This window comes from Trematomus bernacchii, unplaced genomic scaffold (assembly GCF_902827165.1).
Source record: "Trematomus bernacchii unplaced genomic scaffold, fTreBer1.1, whole genome shotgun sequence".
NCBI lineage: Eukaryota > Metazoa > Chordata > Actinopteri > Perciformes > Nototheniidae > Trematomus > Trematomus bernacchii.
The window spans coordinates 13,040,812-13,061,543 of NW_022987803.1; the positions used below are offsets into that span (position 1 = coordinate 13,040,812).

Sequence of the window (20,732 nt, forward strand, 5' to 3'; positions counted from 1 at the left end):
ACAGACACACAAATACTTGTTTGGTTTCTCACTTTTACACACAAACACTCTCACAAGCACATGTATACACAGATGGGTACGGGGAAAGAAAGGAAAATATTCTAATTCAATCCAGCATTCAAAATATTACTTAAATAAAAGCAATATTTTTTTATTCAAATCAAAATATAAATTAAGTTCCAAAAGTAAACATTATGTATAAAATAGCCCATTTCAGTATCCAAATAACTGGATAATGATTATTGATGCATTCTAGTGTCTATCACAGGTGCTAAAGGTTGAGCTTATCTGAGCTGTAATTAAAAATAACAATTATTCGTCAATATTAATTTATTTCCTGATATACAATTTGCATTAGCTAATCATCTGAATCTGTAAAGTGATTAGTATCTTAATTGTCAAATGAAGCAGTGGAGTAAAAAGTACATTAATGGCTTCCAAAATGTAGTAAGGTAGAAGTATAAAGTAGCAAAGCATTAAAATACTCAGGTAAAATACAAGTATACTGTACTTGAGTATATGTACTTTATAACATTCCACCACTGAAAAGGACACACGTCCAATTTCCGTGCCAGAAACTTCTGTTGCCACACAAAACAAAAGAGAGCAGTCATCATAATCCATGACGGAGACTTTTTTTATCAGACGTAGAGAGGGTCAGTGAGAAGGGAAGTGTTGTCTGTAAAGCTGTAATGGCCTCTCTCACCCTGGACATCCATCAGTCCTCTGAACGCTGGCAGAGAATCAGCTCCCACTCTGCCCCATCTGACCCTCAACTCCACAAGCTAAGCTCTTCTGATAAAAGCGATTGTAAGCACACGTACACACACACACGGACCGGTATTCACACCTTAACGGAAACTCGCTGGTAATGTGAGTGAACTTGTGCAGAAGCCCTTTATCTGGGCAGCTCCATTAGATAGTGAGGGATTGCTGCCTGGCAGACAGACAGGCCAGGATGGAGGAGAGTGATGTGCCCGGGTCTGACCTGCTGACCCTGGGCTGGCCTCTGTGGACTCTCCCACGGGAGCCTCTTTTTTTTTTCTTCAGTCAAAACTGGATATCCAGCAGTTAATAAAACAGCTCTATTAAAGGGACAGTACACCTGAAGTATAATTGCTTTTTATCAGTCTAGATTGTTTGTGAGTTGCCAAAAGTTGAAGATAACAGCAGTAAAGGTGTCTATGTCTATGACTCCCCTTGAACATAATGGAACTAGATGGCATTTGGCTTTCGGTACTCCCATTGCCAACACAGTACATTCGGAAAATTAAAACATGCAATGTCTCTTTTCTGGCACCATGATCCGTAACTCAAGATAAACCACAGTTTGTTTTTTTTTGGTTTTGTCTGAGATGGGAATGTCATCTCCTATATGTTATTGTTATGTCCATGTTTGTGTCTTTAGCCTGTACAAAAAATATAAATACATTTAAAAAAGATAACCCACAGACCTTGTTATGAGTGGTTTAATGTAGGAACTACTTTATTTTTACGAACTAAATCAACCAATAAACTTACACCAAAACACTCTAGGATTGTTAGAAAACAATATTTAACACTAATGTGACTCGAGCAAATGAAGGTGAAGGTGGGTTGAAGTTATAAGCTTTAAAAATCTACTTTCTTTTTGAAACATTTTCAACTCATTTTTCCCAAGACAATGCAGGCAGCGGCTATAGACTAACAGTCCCAATTGTTTTTACTAATAGACTTAGACAGAAATGCGATTTACTATTACTTATTCACTAGCAGATACTCTTATATGTGTTACCCTTTCCCCAGTGTGAGCTACAGCACAACTGACCAATAAAGACATCCCATCAGTATCTTAAGTTCAAAGTATATCAACAACATTAACACAACACAAAAAGACAAAGTCCTTACCAGGTATCCGGATGTAGGACCATCCATGTCGTGGGTAGAGGGCCATCAAACCCCCAGGGCATTGTGGGTAGAAGGAATTGGACCTCACACGCCAATCCGAGGCAAGTTCAGGGGAGCCGTAGAGGAAACACTGTTTGAAGACTGCGCCCCCCCCCGCCGCGCGTCACCCGCCACTCGTACTCTGCACTGCGGTCATCACAATAACGCTCCATGGGAACTGCTGTCACCTAGGAAACAGAAAAAGAGAGATGAGGGTTTGACACGTTTGAAACAAAAGGAAACAATGTGTGCTGAGGAGAGAAGGATATGTTTTTTAGGATAATGTGTAACAACCATGATTGTATTACTTTTGTTTAATTATTTATACCTTGCATTTTTTTATACAGAATACATTTGCTTTTTTCTGCACGAGGCTATGTTTCAAGTGCTTTTTAATTGAGCTATAGATTAAAAAACGCTGATAAATGTACCACCAAGAGATCTATAAAACCACTGCATACAAGCCGGTTTTACTGAATCAGCAGGTTCTGTGTGTGGCTATGCATGTTGGAGTGTGTGTATGTGTGGCAGTGTGTATATTGGAGGGGGAAAAGAGGAAGCTTAACCACTGGAGAACAACCTGAGCAAGAAACCCTTTTTTTAGAGGCTCTGTTTGTTTTAAATGCAGCGGGAAGCCACAGCGGTCACCCCCACACCCCAACCACACACACACTTCACAGATAACAGTTGCTCATTGTGGAAAACCTACAAAGGCAATGTGCACAGCGCTTCCCTCTTCCCTTTCCACGACCACCCAAAGGCTTGTCTGTCTTGCATGGGTCAGCACACACACACAAACTGTCCACACAAACTGTCCACACAAACTGTCCACACACACACACACACACACACACACACACACACACATACCCTGGGCGTGGCAGCTAGCAGGAACTTGGGTGGCGGTGTGGGTTGGCAGGGCCGCATCGTGGAAGTGGCAGAGCTTCGACAGTGGATCATCACGTCTGTGTGTCCCATCATGCCCGGTCTTAAGGCTGTGAACACCAAGTCCTAAAACACAACAAATAAAACGTTATGTATTACTACCCTGTTATATTAAGCCAAAAACTTCCAAGTACAAGCGAGTGTTGAACTGTATTATTTTGCAAGTCATTTCAAAACATCTTGCTTTGACACAACGCCTGATGAACTTATTCCTGCTTTGATTTGTGGCAAAGTTGCAATTAAAATAAAAAAATCTAATTGTAGAGAAATAAGCAGAAACACTTTGAGGTAAACAAACAGAGCTGCAGAGGTTACCGAGTGCAGCGCTCATGTTTATTTTGTAAACTGCTCTGACAGTATATTTAGGCTTTATTGGCTACACTCCTAAAAATGTTATTTCAGCTTAATGTTAAAAATGTTATGTAAAACCTATGATTATGCAGCTTATGCAGGAATTTAGCTGTGTATTTCACAGGATCAACAGCGCGCCCGTTCATGTAATATGTCCTGCAAATAACTTTTGGGCAAAACATATTTAAATAGACATTTTACACATAGACATAATGATGAGTTATTCATATACTGTATGTATTGCAGTGGTAGGTGTTATAAGAGGTATGTATGTATGTGCTGTTTGACACTGCAAAAATGATGGATACACAGTGCCACCTAATGGTAGAGTTTGGAAAATGACATCCTTCATAGTCAGGTTCGAGACATCTCCACTATTGGATTGATTTTTCTTTTATCAAGGATATATTGAAAATGTGGAGAGAGCGTTGGTATATACTGTGGTGTGTTGAGATGCATGATGGATGATGGCAAGACATTATGACAAAGAGAGTGGGACCCACAAACATTTAAAAAGACAAACATACTATATGACAAGCACATGCATCCACACCTTCATGTATTCACATTATAGACTGTATGATTCACACACACAACATATAGCCTCAACACTTGACCTCCATGCCACATGTTATCCTCCTAGGGTACAACAATGGTATTGAGATGCTGGTTTTAACAAAAACACACATAATTTGTTTTTTATTTGGGAGACCTAGCAGTAGAAATAACAGGGAGTGATCGATACCTCCTGAGAATACTCACTGTAGCCGTAAAAAGAGCAATTACTCCTACATGAATACAAGTCTACAGTAGACCATCGGTTCAAAATCAATTACAGAAATTCATGAGATTGAGAGACTGAACTTTTTTATCAAGACTAAGAAAAGGCTTATACACTGAAAGACGGTTTAAATGGTTAAAATATATATTTCAAAATGATTGCAGATGTACCCTACTACCCCGTTATTGGGAACGCTTATTCTACTACTATATACTATTTTTAAGTTTGTGTCTACATGGTTAAATGCACTTATGTAGGTTGCGCTGAATAAAAGTGTCAGCTAAATGAATTGTAATAAATCCATTTGAAATGTAAACAGAAATGTATGTTACCCCACACATGGCTGATAGATGTGTTTGATATTGGGATTGACAGACAGAAAGAGTGATACAGAGGGACAGAGACTCCATTTAACGTAAGAGTAAAAACTTTCAGGGGATCATTTAAAATAGCCCGATTCTCTCAATTCCTCCACATGAACAGCAGGAAAGCTGAAAGCAATACTGAGCACACTGTGCAGTACACAGCCAGAGAGAAGGAGAGACTGTGTGCCAGCAGCACGCAGCTTCAGGAGACAAACGAGGAGTAGAAGGAAGTAAACGGTGGGAGAATCATTTCTTCTAGTCTGTGGGGTCAGCAGGGTCATACAGTATTAGCTCTCCAGGTGTCTGTAAACGTTTCTCTTTTCTTCTCCTATTGGAACTGGCTTCTGTTATTTTTCTGCTCTTTCTGTCTTTAAGCCGCTCCAGGGGGGAACCTAAGCTGCTCGCCAGTGTGAGGAGGCCGAGAGAGGAAGAGGAGGATGGAATTACCCCAGCAGCATTTTCTGCTGAGTAGTTTCCACCGTGCAAGTTCGGTTACAATTGGTGGAGGATGGGAATTTGATACATATCTGCCAATGGGGTGAAATATTTGATGTGTTCTTAATAATTGTTTCTTTTCTTCTAAGAAGGAGGACTTAAAAAGAGCGACTTAGCAGTTTATCTGCAGGCTGCAGCTGTTCACATTGCTTTGAGGGGGTCTGTATATTTGGACTGGCTACTGTGCTTTGTACTGTCTCTTCCCCCGCAACAATTAAGCTTCCATATTGCCAAACAATATAAAAAAAAAAGATTGGAAATAGGTGCTTTCTATACTTCACTCTGTGGTTCTCATATTTGAGTGAGTGCTTATCGGAAATCCTATTTGAGTGAAGTTGCAGAATAGTTGGATGTGAGGTAGGCCACATTTTATCAAGGTATAGGCCATTTCATATCACAATAATGATATATATGATATATACATGATATATACATGATATATACATGATATAACGCGTTTTCTGGTCATTCAGTAAATAGAAAAAAGTCTATGTAAAATAACGATATGGTAAAGCCATTTTATATTCTCCAATGTTAAAGAAAGAAAAAAAAGAAAAAACAAGAATGATATAATAATATAAAAATATTTTTTTCAGTGCAAACAAAAACAATGTTTAGTTCACAATAAAGAATACGTACTATATTGATATTAAATCAATATTGTAATATGAGATAAGATATTGTCTTTGATTTTGGGTATCATGTTATGGCATTATTGATGTTTTTTCCTTGTTTCAAAGGCTGCACATCGATAATGTTGTAATTTTCGGAACTTGCTATGCTGTTCTATTTCTTGCTTTTACCCACTTAGTCATTATATCCATATTACTGTTAATTATTTATCAAAATAAAGCCATGATGGTCAATCCTACAATACTGTTCACGTTTTGAAATATTGAGGTATGTGTTCAAAAATAGCCTAATATTACATTTTCTCTGTATCGCCCAAACCTAGTTTTATATCCCTCCATAACATTACCAATATGACAAATGTGTAATTAAAATAGCAGGTTATTGCGCCTAATATAAAATAGCATTTAAAACAGTAGGGATTCTATATTTTAATCTTTAAAATGTGACTTTCCTCTACATGTCTGACAGTGGAAGTATCCTGCAGATAGATGTTGGTCTGCACTCTGGAGACACATTAAAGGGATGGAGGACAGTGTTACTGGGTCACGGGGCGACAGAGGGATTGAGTTCCACACTGGATCCCAGAGGAGGGAGACGAGGCCGGGGGCAGAGAGCAAGCTGTGTGGCCAAACACTGACGTATGCTCTGGGGGAAATGTCAGCCTCGTCAGCATCCCATGTCTCACTGCTGGAGTTTCTCCTGTCAGTCATGTGCTGCTCTGGTACATAGATTTAAAGGTCTCCTATCATACTATTTTTAGGCATGTATTATAGGTCTCAGATATATAAGAAACATGTCTATGAAGTGTTATGCTCAAAATACCAAACAGATCACCCATTCTAGCCTTGCCTCACACCCCTCTATTTCAGCCCTGTTACTGAAGTGCTGATTCTGGGTCCGTAGTTTTAAATGTTGCCGAGCTACTGCTGGCCACGCCCCTTTGGAGCAGGCATGAGCTCTCCTCTGAAGAGAGATTTCTACCCAGATTCTCAGTTAAACGCTGCAGTGATTAAACACCATAGTATGGTCCAAACCACATCAAGGATTATTTCTGAAACAGAGCTCAAATGCTTTTTCTCTCACGGGTTTACCACAAGGCGAGTACTTTTTTATATCCAGCTTTTTTACACATACTCTCTCCATTACAGCGTTAACTCTGAGTGTTAGCGATGCTTGCTAATGTAAAAACAGACCATATTAATTAAAAAACACGTTGCGCATTGTTTCTGATACAGCAACGTTTCTGATAGGTTGGGCCGTGGGCGGAACATGGCCAGGAGTTCAACGTAAATGACCGCAGCAAATCTGGATCTGCTCCGTTGTACCCCCGTTTTTAGAGATGTGGGTAAGGAGGAAAAGAGAGAAGGTTGTGTTTTCTGACACTCTGTGAGTCTCCTTACACATCAACAAGTGCATTTTGCATAATAGGTGACCTTTAAGTCTGAGTGTGTTTCTTACCTGCAGGACGGGGCTGGTTTGCGTGTTGGGGAAATTGGTGGGTCTGTTCAGCCACAAGATCAAGTCCTTGCGAGACAGACATTTACTCCTGGGTTGTGACCCCCCTCTCTCCCCCAGTGAGTCTCCGGCTTCCTCCTGACCCTCTTCTTCTTCTTCAAGGCCGAACAGGCGCTGATGGTGGAGCCGATAGGCAGCTTTGAGGGACAGAAAAAGGGCTAACCACCTGCGAGATAAATGAGCAGGAGAGGGGGACAAAAATGAATTCATGCCGTCTAAAATTGGACATTATTGATTATTTAACAGATAGGAATCTTTAAGCCCACCTTACTAAGGTTCCTTGCAGCATGAGATTGGACATCTCAGCTGGTGAGACGTCGATGAAGCGCAGGAAGGAGAAACAGCTTCCTTTGTCGTCACCTGAAAGGGTAAAACCAGAATGAAGAAAACAACACTTAAACACAGAAATTAAATAAGAAAAAAGGTGAAAAGAACGAGCAGGGAAAGAATGAAGGAGGCGAGGAGAAAACACTGGGGTAAGAGGGAAGGTTTGAAAATGTATTTATCGAGAGCTTTGTGTACGATTAAATTCAACGCTTTATACACATTCACCTTTTCTGTGAAAAAGAGACTGCTGGATGTGATTCGGGGAGAAGGGAGACAACAGCACTTGGAGTAATCTGAGGAAGTAAGAGACAGACAAGGTTACACCACTTAATGTGAGAAAAAGTGAAAGAGACATTCCTAAGTAGTAATAGCTGTTATAGGGAAAATAGTCTAAATCAACAAATTAGATTTGCTAAGAAAGAATATTTTACTTTTTTAACATTTAAAATGTGAAACTAACCCTTTTCAAAACAGTGCTTGTAGAATATTTGATGGACCTGTTTTCATTGGGTTTCAGGCATGTCTGTGTGCTGTATCATGTATGTAAAATAACATACTTGTTTTTGGACTGGTTGCATGCGTGGATGAGGCCGTGGCGGTAGAGGAACTTGGACATGACGTAGGGTTTCAGGAACATGTGGTACGGAGAGCGGGTCTCCTGGCGCTCGAACAAGTCAGGGTGGTTACAGACCTACACACACAAGGAGACAGACAGTGTATCATTAAAGCATTACTCATGCTTGAAGAGCCATGTTCAATTGTGCATCTCAAAGTTTATTCCCATAAAATGTAGCACTATTAACGATTGCAGAAAGAAAATTCAAAATGATCCTCAAGTTATTAGGATTAATAACAACCATCAATCATTTTTGACTGCTGTATCTGAATAGCTTTTTATAGCTGTGTTCATGTTAAATGTACTTTATTCTATTTTGGGACGTCCTACCTTCCTGAACTGCATGACCAGGTTCATGAGGGAGGAGGTGGTGTTGTGGGACAGCTGTGACGAGCCCATGGAGGACTGCAGCAGATCCTCGATGGAGATCTTGTTCCTCAGAGCCTGGTAGAGCAGCCTCTGCCGGGACGTCAGCTGGCAGTAGGTCAGGATCTCAATCTGTAGAGGGAGAGAGAACAAGTGTGTAAAGAGTCTTACAACGATTAATGGTCGAACCTGCAAGGGGGGCTAAAAAAAAGGAGATATAAATACAAATAACTATTTTCTTGGTTTTCTTGGTGGTTTTCAAAATCTACAATTGGAAATCTTTAAAACGGAATGATTTGAACACTGTTTTATTTGGGCCGATGACACTTTAAACAGTCTGGTTTTCCTTAAGCAAGAAAGGAATATGTGCAATAAGACAACAGCGGATGAAACTTCTCTCAATTGGAGATGTTAAAAAAGATTGATTTACAAGGTAAACGTTGGCTTTTGCATTTATATCACATGTGGAGACAGTTAAGACAAATTACTCAGCATTACTGCTTTGTTATCCCTCCATAGAAAACACGCAGTATTTTCACATGGCCCGACGGACATGTGTATTTGTGGGTCCATGCCCAGTCTGACCCACATTCTTAAAAACACACATCAAGATCTTTGGTTATATCGGGGGTCATGCTTTGATGAGAGCAGTGAAAGTGAACAACAACAAACCGTTAAAAGCTAACCATGCACCGTGAGTGAACGTTACTATTGGCTTGTGTGTGCGAAGTGGAGAAGAAAAAGGAAGTGGGCTGGCATGTTAGAGTGAAGGAAAGTGAAAGAGACAGATGTGGGGGAGAACTCTGCCTCCCACAGCGAGTGAGTGAGTATGTGTGAGTCCAACATCTGTCAGGAGGATCTGCCAGCACAAGCCTATTACAACACTTTCTCTGTCAATGAGGAGGGGTACGGGGGGACAGATGGAGGGAGGGTGCAGGTTTAATCAGGAGAGGAAAGAAGTGGGACGACATGGTGTTGACTAAAGATATCATTTTGTCAAATGATATGGCAGAATCTTTTCAGCAAATGATATTTGGATGTGGTAAAGCTCCACAAACGCTCGTCCCCGGGGGTGGTTTAAGGGAAAAAAGATCTTTATATAGCCATGAGAAAAACGTTTGCGAACTTTGGTAAAAGGTTATTTTTATATGTTAACATTCAACATGTTCCCTTATTAGAATAACATTAAGAGAACATTTAAAGTACTGAGGGTTACCTGAGAGAACATTTTTTTTATAACTTTGATTTACCTTTAGAGAACATTCAGGGAACGTTTCCTAAAAACATTTTTTAAATAACCTTCAGGGAAAGTTCCCTATATGTTCTCTGAAGGTATACAAAAAACATTTAAATTACCCTCGGGTAACATTCTTAAAAGGTTCTCTAAAGGTTCTCTAACGGTCTCTTTTTTTGTTTTTTAAATAACCCTCAGGGAATGTTCCCTTATGAGGAAAAACCTTTAGAGAACGTTACCCGAGGGTCATTTAAATGTTTTTTTGTATACCTTAAAATAACCTTCAGAGAACCTTTAGGGAACATTTCCTGAGGGAAATTTTAATATTTTTGTAGACGTTTACATTACCTTTAGAGAACCTTCAGGAAACATTCCTTAACAGGTTCACTAAAGGTTTTTGTTTTTTAAATAACCTTAAGGGAAAGTTCACTGACGGTTTTCTTATGTGTTATCCTAAATAACCTTCAGGGAACCAGTAGGTAATGTTCCCTGAAAGTTACCTGTTCGTTGGGTTCCTGGAAAATCCAAAGCCCTTCTCGAGGACACCACATGGAAAACATTTGCTCTCAAAACATGGCAACACGTCCAGAACCAAATGCCCAATTACTTTCGAAAAAAATGTTAAACTCTGGACAAGAATCTCAGTTGCCACATTGAATACATTCCCCACCCCTACCTTGTCTGAGAGCTCGTTTTCCACATCCTTCTTGATTCTGCGCAGCATGAAAGGCTTGAGGATCATGTGCAGTCTGGAGAGTTGGTCTGAAACAAAAACATCCAACAATCGTGTTTAGCTGCAGAGCAAATCACACACATCACTGAGCAGAGATAACAGTTCAATGCTGGCACACAAATGACACATATCCACGCGAATAACCTGATGTTTTGCCGGCTAAAACAGGGGATAAAAACTGTTTTTTCAGAACGCCGGGGTTTGTACTCACTCTCATCGATGGCAGACTTGTTTTCAGCGTGGCTCTCGATGTCTCTGGAGAACCACTCGTTAAACTCGTCGTGGGAATCGAACAGTGTGGGCATGATGAAGTGCAGCAGGGCCCACAGCTGAGGGACAGTAATAACACACAGCCGTCAACAGGTCTGTCTGGCTCACACTGACTTCCATGAACACACTAACACACAAAAACACACTGCCCACCTCAGCCATAGTGTTCTGGATGGGCGTCCCGGTGAGCAGCAGTCTGTTTCGACACTGGAACTGCAGAAGGATTTTCCACCGAACACTGAAAAAACAGAGGGGAACGGTAATCACACCAACTACTCGAATTATCAAGATAAAAAAAACATTGTGCTACTAGTTTTGTAGATTTTGGCCTGATTCAATAGTAATCATAAAATGACGCAAACCTTTGTACTTGTAGAGGTGGTAAACTGTCTTTTTAAACAGGTTTTCAAAACATTTTTAAAGGATCATATCGCTGCCCTGCATGTACTAGTCAAATGTTTTCAAATTCAATATCAGATCTACGTAAAATAAATTGCAGAGACACGCAACTATAGAAATACTATATGTTTGCGTAGTGAGTAAACAAGCTGTATTAAAATGCTATATTTGACTTCATTAATAGGGAGAAGGCTGAAACAAGAAAAAACGAAGTACGGTCTTCCAAAAAGTATTAACATGAGTATTAAAATATCAAGTATTTTATTTTAACATACAGTTCAGGAAAAAAATATTAGAGACCACTACAGCATTATCAATTTCTCTGGTTTTACTATTTATAGGTTTGTGTTCGAGTAAAATAAAAAAATATATATTTTACTCTATAAACTACTGACAACATTTCTCTGTTGGAATTCAACTGACACTGGAATTGAATGGATGTGTATGGCATGTAGAGATTGAGATTCAAGAAACATTTGGAGTGGCTGTATTTGAATGCCCCCTTTGATGTGTTTGGGTAAACAGTATTACTGAACATGATGTTTTCTGCGTACCTGGTGCTGCTTTTCAGAGCCTGAGCCTCATCCAGGACCATGTACTGCCACTTGACCCTCTGGAAGTACTTCACGTCCTGCACTACGAGCTGGTAGCTGGTGATCACCACATGGAACGGGGCATTTCGCGTGTAAAGAGTTTTCTATTGAAAGGTAGAAATATAGGTAAAGGAAGGGTTATAGACAGGAAAACATTTTTTATTGAGAAAACAAAACAAATAAGTAAAGCATTGTATGTTTACAACTCTGTTTTCTTACCTGGCTCCAAAACTTCCGAATCACTTTGCGATCGTGTGGATTCCCCCAGTATGGCAACACCTGAACAAAGATGGAGAAGGGTTTTGATTAGTGCTGACAATCGATTTTTTTTAAACTGCGTTGATCACTGTGTTAACTAGTAACTTTACACACATTTTATGAACTATAAGTAACATTTTAGCATCTGAAATGTAGTAGAGTAGAAGTACAAAGCAGATTAAAATGGAAAAACGCAAGTAATATCCAATGTTAATACAAACCCAGAGACAAATTCATGGATTAAAAACATGAAGAATCCGCTCTGTAAAGAATTTAACCAAATTAATATTAAAACTGAGTGTTTACTTTTAGCAATGTAACAAGTAAACAGAGCTACAGGGATGTTCCCAAGAGAAGCATGTAGGCATAGCAACGGGTATGATTCACAGCCTCAGTCAGCGAGTTGTTGATGTGCAGTGTGATGTGAAAAGATTTGCACATCATTTCATCCCTCATCGCGCCGGTGTTCCATTGTTTTCAGTCAGTCCTGCTTTGAGTGTGTAGGAAGCTTATCTTCAAATGGTGTAATAGGGTCTTTTCACACCTCATTAGCAAAACTACCTGGAAATGATTTATTTTTAAATTCTCAGAGAAAATGGGCACAGCAACAAGTTAGGCATTTAATAGTGTGTGTGTGTGTGTGTGTGTGTGTGTGTGTGTGTGTGTGTGTGTGTGTGTGTGTGTGTGTGTGTGTGTGTGTGTGTGTGTGTGTGTGTGTGTGAATTAGAGCATAGCCAACAAATAGATGTGTTTGATGAATGCTTTTTAACATTATTGAATGCACACAGCCTGTCAGAGGCCGATAAAGACATGCAAAAGGAAGTGCAGCCACTCAACAATCTCACGGCCTGTCCACACGGCGGCGTGCGTTGAAGCTTGCCGGCGGGGGGGGCTGAAACTCGACCAACAACCAATCACATGAATCTCCCGCCCCGGACACACAAGCAGCGGTTTGATTGGCTAGAGCTTGTACTGGCATATGATTCGATTGGCTGACGCTTCCGCCGAAGCTTCAAAAGTTGAACATTGCTCAACTTTTGCAGCGAGCAACGCTTTTGAAGCTACGCTTCGCTCCCACAATGCAGTTCGGCGAAGCGTGACGTCTCCCCATTCAAAGTGAATAGGCAGAAGCGTTGAAGCTTCAACGCACGCCGCTGTGTGGACGGGCCGAAAGTGTTGACCGCTTTGGAGTCATGGTACCAATGTCCTGGTGCAACACTGCCCTCTAATGGAGGGTTCTGGAAATGCTGGCCGTTTTTGAACCCTTCATCTTGGTTATAAATTATCAGATGTTTGAGGGAAAAAAAGCATTGGATCACTAAGTCGATTAGAGCAGTGGTTCTCTACCTTTTTGATTCGATTTTCCTAACAATAATTATGTTTGTGTTTGCTTCCCCCTCCCCACATTGATCGTTCATTAATTACCCGAACATTTAGCAGTATTAGTTCTGTGAAAGCTTGGAAATGAGTAGGGCTCAATGATATCACTGGTAAAAGCAATTGTAAAGTAAAAGCCATTCCCTACAACTTTTTGGAGACCCCCAGAAATGATCTTGCGACCCCCTTAATGGTCCCGGAACCAAGGCTTAGAACCATTCCATTAAAGGAATGAAAGCGAACATTAGAGATGAGGATGTCAGGACTCCTGCGGACGTGATTTTCGCAGGTGTTTCCACTCAGCAGAATTTCAAAAAAAGGATCCTCACCTTGAAACTGGGCACGAAGCGAGTGAACTCCTGATGCCAGTTGTTGAGCGTGGATGCAGGAGAGATGATCAGGAATGGACCCCAGATGTTGTCCTTCTGTGCAGGAACAAGAAAAAGGATTCAGCTGGACGGCAGGTGCTATGTATATGTGTGAGAAGCCCCGAAAACAGGAAGCCATGGAGGGAGACGGTATGCATCCTTCTTTTAGGGATAGCTCATCACTTAGCACACATTTCCCCTAGATTTCACTGTATCTGCTTTGGGTGTTTTGAGACTAAACAAAAGTCTCAGTCAAATATTCCACGCGCTTTTTCAAAGTGTGAGATGGATGAAAGCCTTTGGCCTCACCTCTGCTAAGTGAGCCAACAGGGCGATACTCTGGACCGTCTTTCCCAGTCCCATCTCATCTGCCAGGATTCCATTGATTCCCTGCAGAGAGAGAACATAGGAGAAAATAAATCATTCAGTGGGTATGAATAACAAATACAAAATATGACACTGCAACTTTTGAATTATTTTACTGTTTTATAGTAGGCCTACAGATGAGTCCATACTATAAGTACACGCCTATAAAAGCATCAACATTCATTGACCTTTAAGTATTTCATTCACAAAAGATACAAATGTATATTTCAAACGACTTGCAGGACATTTTTGTATTCATGTTTTAAGCACGGATTGTTGTGTCCATTGAGTGTTATGGGGAAAAAATGTACCTGTTCATAAAGGTTGGCAAGCCAGTTCATGCCCTTGAGCTGGTAACCCTTGAGCTTGCCGTCGAACATGGCGGGCTGAGGGATCTCCTCGCCGGCGTGGATGGAGGGGTTGGCGAGGCTGTAGCTCTCTCCGAACCCTGAGCCTGAGGACGGGCCTACAACGGCGTGCAGCGACGCACAGCGGCTGTCCTTCGCCTCCTCGTCAAACATCCGCGTCTGCAGGCAGAGAGTTGGAGATTAGCACAGTGTAAACAGGGGGAGTGTGTGTGGAATGGATGAGTGTGTGCAGACATTGACTCACTCTCTCTTGGTGAATCTGGTAGGCTTCTTTAGCATTCCTCATCGCCTGGGACTTGTAGTAACTGCTATCTGAAACCGTACATAATCCACTCGTGAATAAAACAGAATAATTCAATATTTCATTTTCTTTCCTATACACAATACCTAAAGAATATTCTTCAAACAAATTATATATATACTTTTTTTTTTATTAAGCTTGAAAATAATGTAAAATATCATCATTAGTAAACAGTATTTTTAGCTTCAGCGGCACACATAAAATGTTGGGAGAGAAAATATGAAATATAATCTAAACGAAACAGGCTACATATATACTAATAAATGGTTTATTAGGCATGTATTTAGAAACAAACATATTTCTTGTTACAGTTGCCCAAAGGAACCATTAATATTGAGTTTCAATATTATAATAAACTTGACTGAGCCGTTCATACCGTAATCCTCCTGTCCCATTTTGACCATCACTCCTCCTCCGATGTCGATCTGTCTGAGACCCGCACTGTCCTCCAGCTTCCTCAGAATCTCCACCTGAGCCGTGTCTCCCTCCGGACCCCCCATGCTGGCTTTACCCCCCATGAAGTGAGCATACAGCTCCGTCTGGGTGATGAGGAAGTTCAGTTTACGCTGCTGACGCTTGGCCTGCGAGAGACAGGAGAAAAGCAGGAAAAAGCCATTTCCTTTAATATCACCACTCTAGATGTTTTAAATGATGTATACCACCTCTTTAGACTTGAATACTTGTGTTTTATCAAGTTATATTGGAACAGATGTAATATGTTTCTGTCTTTATATTTTATGTGATTATTGGAATGAAACCAGTTTCTATGTAATCCACTTTCTTTAATAAAGTATGTGACTCCCTTTGTGAGCGTCAAGCAGAAGAGGAACCTCTTTTTTGAACACAGAGAACATTTCGTTTTTTAAAGGCCAACAAATGTGTATTAAAGCAGACTATTTTGTATGATAAGATCCTATTGAGAATTTAGGAAATGATACGATTACAGATACCTTTTCTCAAATTCAATGTGACTTTCTGATTTGTTGGGTTCACACCTTTATCAGGGAAAATCCTACGCGGTCACAACTCAAATGTAGTTAAGCACTACTAATTCTTCTTTATCTGCAACTGTGCCAAAATACCAGCTTTAAACTCAATGTTTCCCTTTCCTTTCCACCTACTTCTTTCATCTCTTCGTCCAGTTTACGCTGCTCCAGAGCCTCCTTCTCCGCCCTCTTCCTGTGCTCCTTCTCCACTTTGTCGTATTTCTTCCAGTAGAGCATCATCTCCTTGGTGAGGCGGCGGGCCCGCGGTAACGTCTCCTTGCAGTTCTTCTGGGCCTGGATGGCAGCGCGCCGGACCTCTCTCATGCACTGATGAGCCAACTGGGACAAAAAGAACAGAGGTTAAATATCCCACTTAAACTCAAATGTATCCTTAATTAAACAAAAACTGTGATGTGTACACTTACCTTTTTGGCATTGGTCAAAACTAAGTTCTTAGCAGAGGTCTTCTGCTTGAAAGTCTGCAAAATAGTAATAAAATAATAATTACACCTTTCAAAATGAATGTTTTACTATATTTAAAAAGGAAGAAGCTGTTGAACGTCTTCTTTGTCACTGTTATGCATACGAACCTTGGGAATCTCCTTTTTAGCGATAGTGAGCCAGACTTTGCGCCGCCGTGCGTTCAGCTGTTCAATGGTGAGATTCTTCTTCTTCACTACAGGCAGTGGAGCATCATGGGAAAACTTTGCAAAGATCTTGGTGATATAAGGACGCCCATCATCCAGGAAGTCCCCCTCTCCCCGTTTCTTCTTCTTCTTCACCTTTTTCAGCTTGGCTAAAAAAATATATAGAATAAAAACATGTAAATTACTATATTTAAAAAACATGAATGCTTTTTTAGTTTGGTTATTTACATAACTGTGATTCTAAAGGATTCCAGAGATGTTAGTTTTTTTTTGTCTTTACCCTTGAATTTCTTCTCATCTTTGATTTTCTTCTTCCTCGGGCCCAGCAAGTGGCGCTGCTGCTCATAGAAGGGATCATGAGTAGAGAGGAGTCCAGTGCTGTAGTACTGGTATTGGTGAAGCTGAAGGAAAAAGGAAAATAAATGTGAAGATGACATTACAAATGGAATTCCTTATGTCACCAGACGCTGTGTTTATGTGTGCTTCTCCTACCTCCCGGTCAGAGTGGAACTTGCTCTGATGCTGCCTGGTGAAGCGATGGAGCCTCAGCATGTCCTGCAGCTCGTCCCGGGACAAACTGAAGTCAGAGTCATCCGAGTCCGTGTCCGAGTCCGTGGTGTCGTCACTCAGCAGGATAGTCTGCAGGAGAGAGAGGAGGAACATGGTAAAAAGGATACAGGATACAGAGAAGGACAACATCTGTACTGATCTTTTTATTCAACTGTATGGATAAGTCAAATATAGTTAAGCAGGTCGAAACCATTGGTAAAGGGAATGGACTGGAAGCTTATTACATTCCATAAACACTAAATATACAGGAGGAGAAATAACTGATCAATTAAGATAGTTCATAATTAATTGTATTTGAAATATTGTTAGATTTTTGGCAAGAGCTTGAATGGAAAATTGAAATAGAGGATAAATAGCCTGAGATTTAAGTAAAAATGCGGCTTTCTCTTGGTACTTTTACTGTTTGTTTTTTAAGACAAATGTATAACAACCATTTACATTTGTGTCCATTGAGTTATTTACAACAACAAAAAACATGACAATTTCAACAGTTTTTTCAAGTTTGGGTTTAGCCAAGTTTTAGACCACTAAATAAATATATTAGTTTTATAAGTAATCCATTCCTCAACTGAACAATTACATCCATAGTACAAATGAGAAAATGTCTATAAAATACCTTCAGCCATTTCCTGTTCTTCTTCAGCTTGGAGAAGTTGTAGAGACTAGCATTATCTGCCTTTTGGTCTGTGGAGTTAAGAGGGGGACAAAAAAACACAACACAATATAAATATGCATGAACTCCCGTGAACAATTAGACAAAACCAGTGTGTACTAGCATGTGCATAACATAAATATCAGTGTTTCTGTATGTACCTTTACCCTGCAGCAGGACTCCGTTGAGGGGCTTCTCCTCTGAGAGCCCATCCTCTTCCTCACACGGCTCACTCTTCACGGTCAGAGCTGTATGCTGAGTGGGGGGGTCCAGGGATAACCCCGTCCCCAATCCTCCATCGCTGTCATCACTCTCATCACTAGAACATGAGAGGTATGCAGCTGTGAGCCCACTCTTTGCAGCCTATAAATATCTAATCTTCTCTTTGGATTTGTATCTGGTAGTATGAATACTGTATCCATGACAGGGGGCACATTGTAGGACAACATTAGATACTTAGGACCTGATATACTGGATGGAAGATTGCTACAATATAAGTCAAATCACAATGTGGACTAGTGCAATATCCAAATCGCAGTAGGTGCAATATTTAGTAAAGAATATGTTTTTTAAATAATTCTGAAAGAAGTATAGTGGTGTTGTAGAGGAGTCCCAGCTTAAAAAAAGTATACAACATATTAAATTAAAAAGCTTGTTTAGTACTGGTCCTTAAAAAATAAAAATAAATCACACCATGGCCATTTAGTAGAATTTTTCAAGGATAACTTGAATAATGATAGCAATGACTTATTTTTACCAAATCGTGCAGCCCTTCTACAATGCACAGTGTTTTTAACCAGCAAACCCATACACACAAAATTGCATTCACAAAACAATTTTCAACATCCAAGCATGAGCCACTTAAATTAACCCTAAAATGTTATCAGGGGCCAACCGGAGCCAAAAATTGAAAAGTGTTTGCCCACCCAGACTCTACTCTGCCTGTACCTGGTGGTTATATCTCCATTGAAGATGGCGGCAGTCTGGCGCAGGAAACTGTCCAACCTCAGGGATCTTTCCAAGCGCTGCAGGTAGAGAGGTTTGGCCAGGCCAGAGCTCCCTGATGCCCCAGCCTCCGGTCGGCCCCCCTGCCCAGACGCCATGCAGCAGACACCTCTGCCCAACAGGGCAGCGCGTTTACTAAAAAGAGAGAGAAGAAGAAAGACTAATCAAGCCCTATATCTCAAACTGAGTCATGTCGGAACAATGTCATTTAGTCAAAAAATTTACTTTTGTACTCCATTGGCTTGGCATGCAGTATAATATCATCATTGTATGGGACTTGTTAAGCAAAACAGAGCATAAACATTGGACCTACCTTCTCAGTAAGGGATGCCATTGTCCTTGATTCCAAGATTAATGATCAGACAATGGTGAAAGTCCCCTACAAAAGAAGAAACTGCAGTCACACACTGATGTTCACACATGACAGTGATATAGTGTTTTTATGGGTGGCTAGTGTTCTTTCATGTGTGGTGTTCTGCACAATTCTGACAATGTGAATGCTCATAATTTTCACAGAAGGTTTCCATGTTGAAATTAAATGAATAAAACAAAAAAAAGCTTCTGCAACATTACTATGCATTTAATTGAATGAATTGTACATGATATGCCATCATGTACATGATGTTAATACTTTATAGTACAAAATGCATTGATTCAGCTTTCCTTTATATAAGAAGAGTTGATTTACTATTGTTTGTATAACACACTAGGCTAGTATACTGCATACTATTTTAACAGCGACAGTTGGATATATTTAAGTGGTTTGAGTCCACGATTTCCACTATAACGTTAATATACCTTAATGACCAAGTGTTACTACATAATATTTTCACATCAGTAAGAGTTTATTAAGAGTCATATTGAATATATTTGATGTATCGTCTTTTAATGGTTCGAGTCAATCATTTAAATATCACTTAGTAACCAAGTGTTGATGCATTGTCTAAGTTATCATTTAATGTGTGAGTGGCAAGTGATGTTTTTGAGTTATGACAGTGAGTGACGATTCGGTTGTCCTCAGTAATTACTTCTCATTACGTATTCACTTTACTTTGATGCAAGTTCACTCTGTCGCCTGTTAGCGGATGGCAAAAACTAAAGCCAACTAAGAGTTCGGACGCTTTTTTAAGAACAAAATGGGTTGTTGTTATTAATAATATTTATCTTGTTATGCTATTACGTCGTTATATTATGATTAGCTAGCTTGCAAATCCAAGATAGCTTTCGCCAGGTTTGCTAGCTAACCTTGGATGGTGCACTGGGTTGTAGCTTGCAGGCTAACAACCGTTAGCGGCATTGCTAATAAGCAGAAGCAGCATTGCCTCCGATCAATGATAGTAAAGGGTCAAGGTGGATGTATAGACACACATGCACACTGACAGCTTACTGGTTTAAGTAGGGGACACTAAATATACATGGATAGTTGATTTCCCAAGCATCTGGTCTTTGTTGCTGTAGCATCCTTGCTATCGCTTGTGTAGCTTTTCATTAGAAACGTTAGCTTATCATTTTGACACAGACGTCCTCTCACCATTAATATGAAGTATTCAAATCGGGTCTGTCTCTTTAAGGCCACCACCTCCTTGCCTAAACAATGTATTAAGATGATATTGGTTTAATGGCATTTCTTAAACAGGCTAGTCGCGGTGCAGCGAGAGCAAGGCCCTTCGCCCGCGCCTCCCGTACCCTTGTTTTGGCCACAAGCGGGGACTCGGTTGCCTGGCGAACGAATGATCCCCATGTTTTAATTCTTTCTCCCTCCCGGCCATCTTCCCCCATTGCTCCTTCGCCATAACAACCACCATGGAGTCTCTCACCTCGGCCCCGTGTCCCCTTTTGCGTCTCTCTCTCCGCTGCTGCCGACTCTCGGTTCTCTGACTCCAAAATGGCGGTTTGAGGCGCCGAGCGAGTCTGTGAGCTTTGAGTCGGCAGCAACAGCAGAGAGGCGGCCACTTTCTGTTACTGAGAGAGCAGAGACACGACGCCATGGCGAGGGTACAGCAAGGAGCAGGCGTTATAATCAATCGCAGAGAGAATGACGCTCTCCCGTGGATGTCTACGAAGACACGAATGTGACAAGAAACAGCAGCAGTATCGTTCGTTAGTTTAATTAGATTCATATCTATCATATATGACGTTTTGGGCGGCATATGATCAACTTGTACAAATGCATCGATTAAATTCCGATCTCGATTAATAGCGTCTGCACACAGCGAAGATTACCGAGCTACGTCTGACGTCATTATACGGGAACTCCGTTTTAGGTATGGTGAGACAGTTGGGAT

General features: G+C 40.6%; 1 protein-coding gene across 1 annotated transcript in view; it reads right to left on the reverse strand.

The window, feature by feature from the left end:
• The window catches only part of ino80 (INO80 complex ATPase subunit), a 42,852-nt gene extending 22,412 nt beyond the window's left edge, over positions 1–20,440 (reverse strand). Inside the window, 28 exon segments of the mRNA XM_034150500.1 lie at positions 1,888–2,044; positions 2,046–2,114; positions 2,797–2,937; positions 6,955–7,177; positions 7,278–7,371; positions 7,564–7,631; positions 7,896–8,029; positions 8,285–8,452; positions 10,231–10,316; positions 10,499–10,616; positions 10,711–10,795; positions 11,511–11,653; positions 11,769–11,828; positions 13,514–13,609; positions 13,862–13,942; positions 14,230–14,445; positions 14,531–14,598; positions 14,964–15,168; positions 15,709–15,912; positions 15,999–16,052; positions 16,164–16,369; positions 16,501–16,621; positions 16,713–16,859; positions 17,407–17,474; positions 17,604–17,761; positions 18,391–18,582; positions 18,761–18,826; positions 20,265–20,440. Coding sequence (XP_034006391.1) covers positions 1,888–2,044; positions 2,046–2,114; positions 2,797–2,937; positions 6,955–7,177; positions 7,278–7,371; positions 7,564–7,631; positions 7,896–8,029; positions 8,285–8,452; positions 10,231–10,316; positions 10,499–10,616; positions 10,711–10,795; positions 11,511–11,653; positions 11,769–11,828; positions 13,514–13,609; positions 13,862–13,942; positions 14,230–14,445; positions 14,531–14,598; positions 14,964–15,168; positions 15,709–15,912; positions 15,999–16,052; positions 16,164–16,369; positions 16,501–16,621; positions 16,713–16,859; positions 17,407–17,474; positions 17,604–17,761; positions 18,391–18,545 — 3,325 coding nt within the window. The 5' untranslated portion in view covers positions 18,546–18,582; positions 18,761–18,826; positions 20,265–20,440.
• Positions 20,441–20,732: the final 292 nt, after the last annotated feature.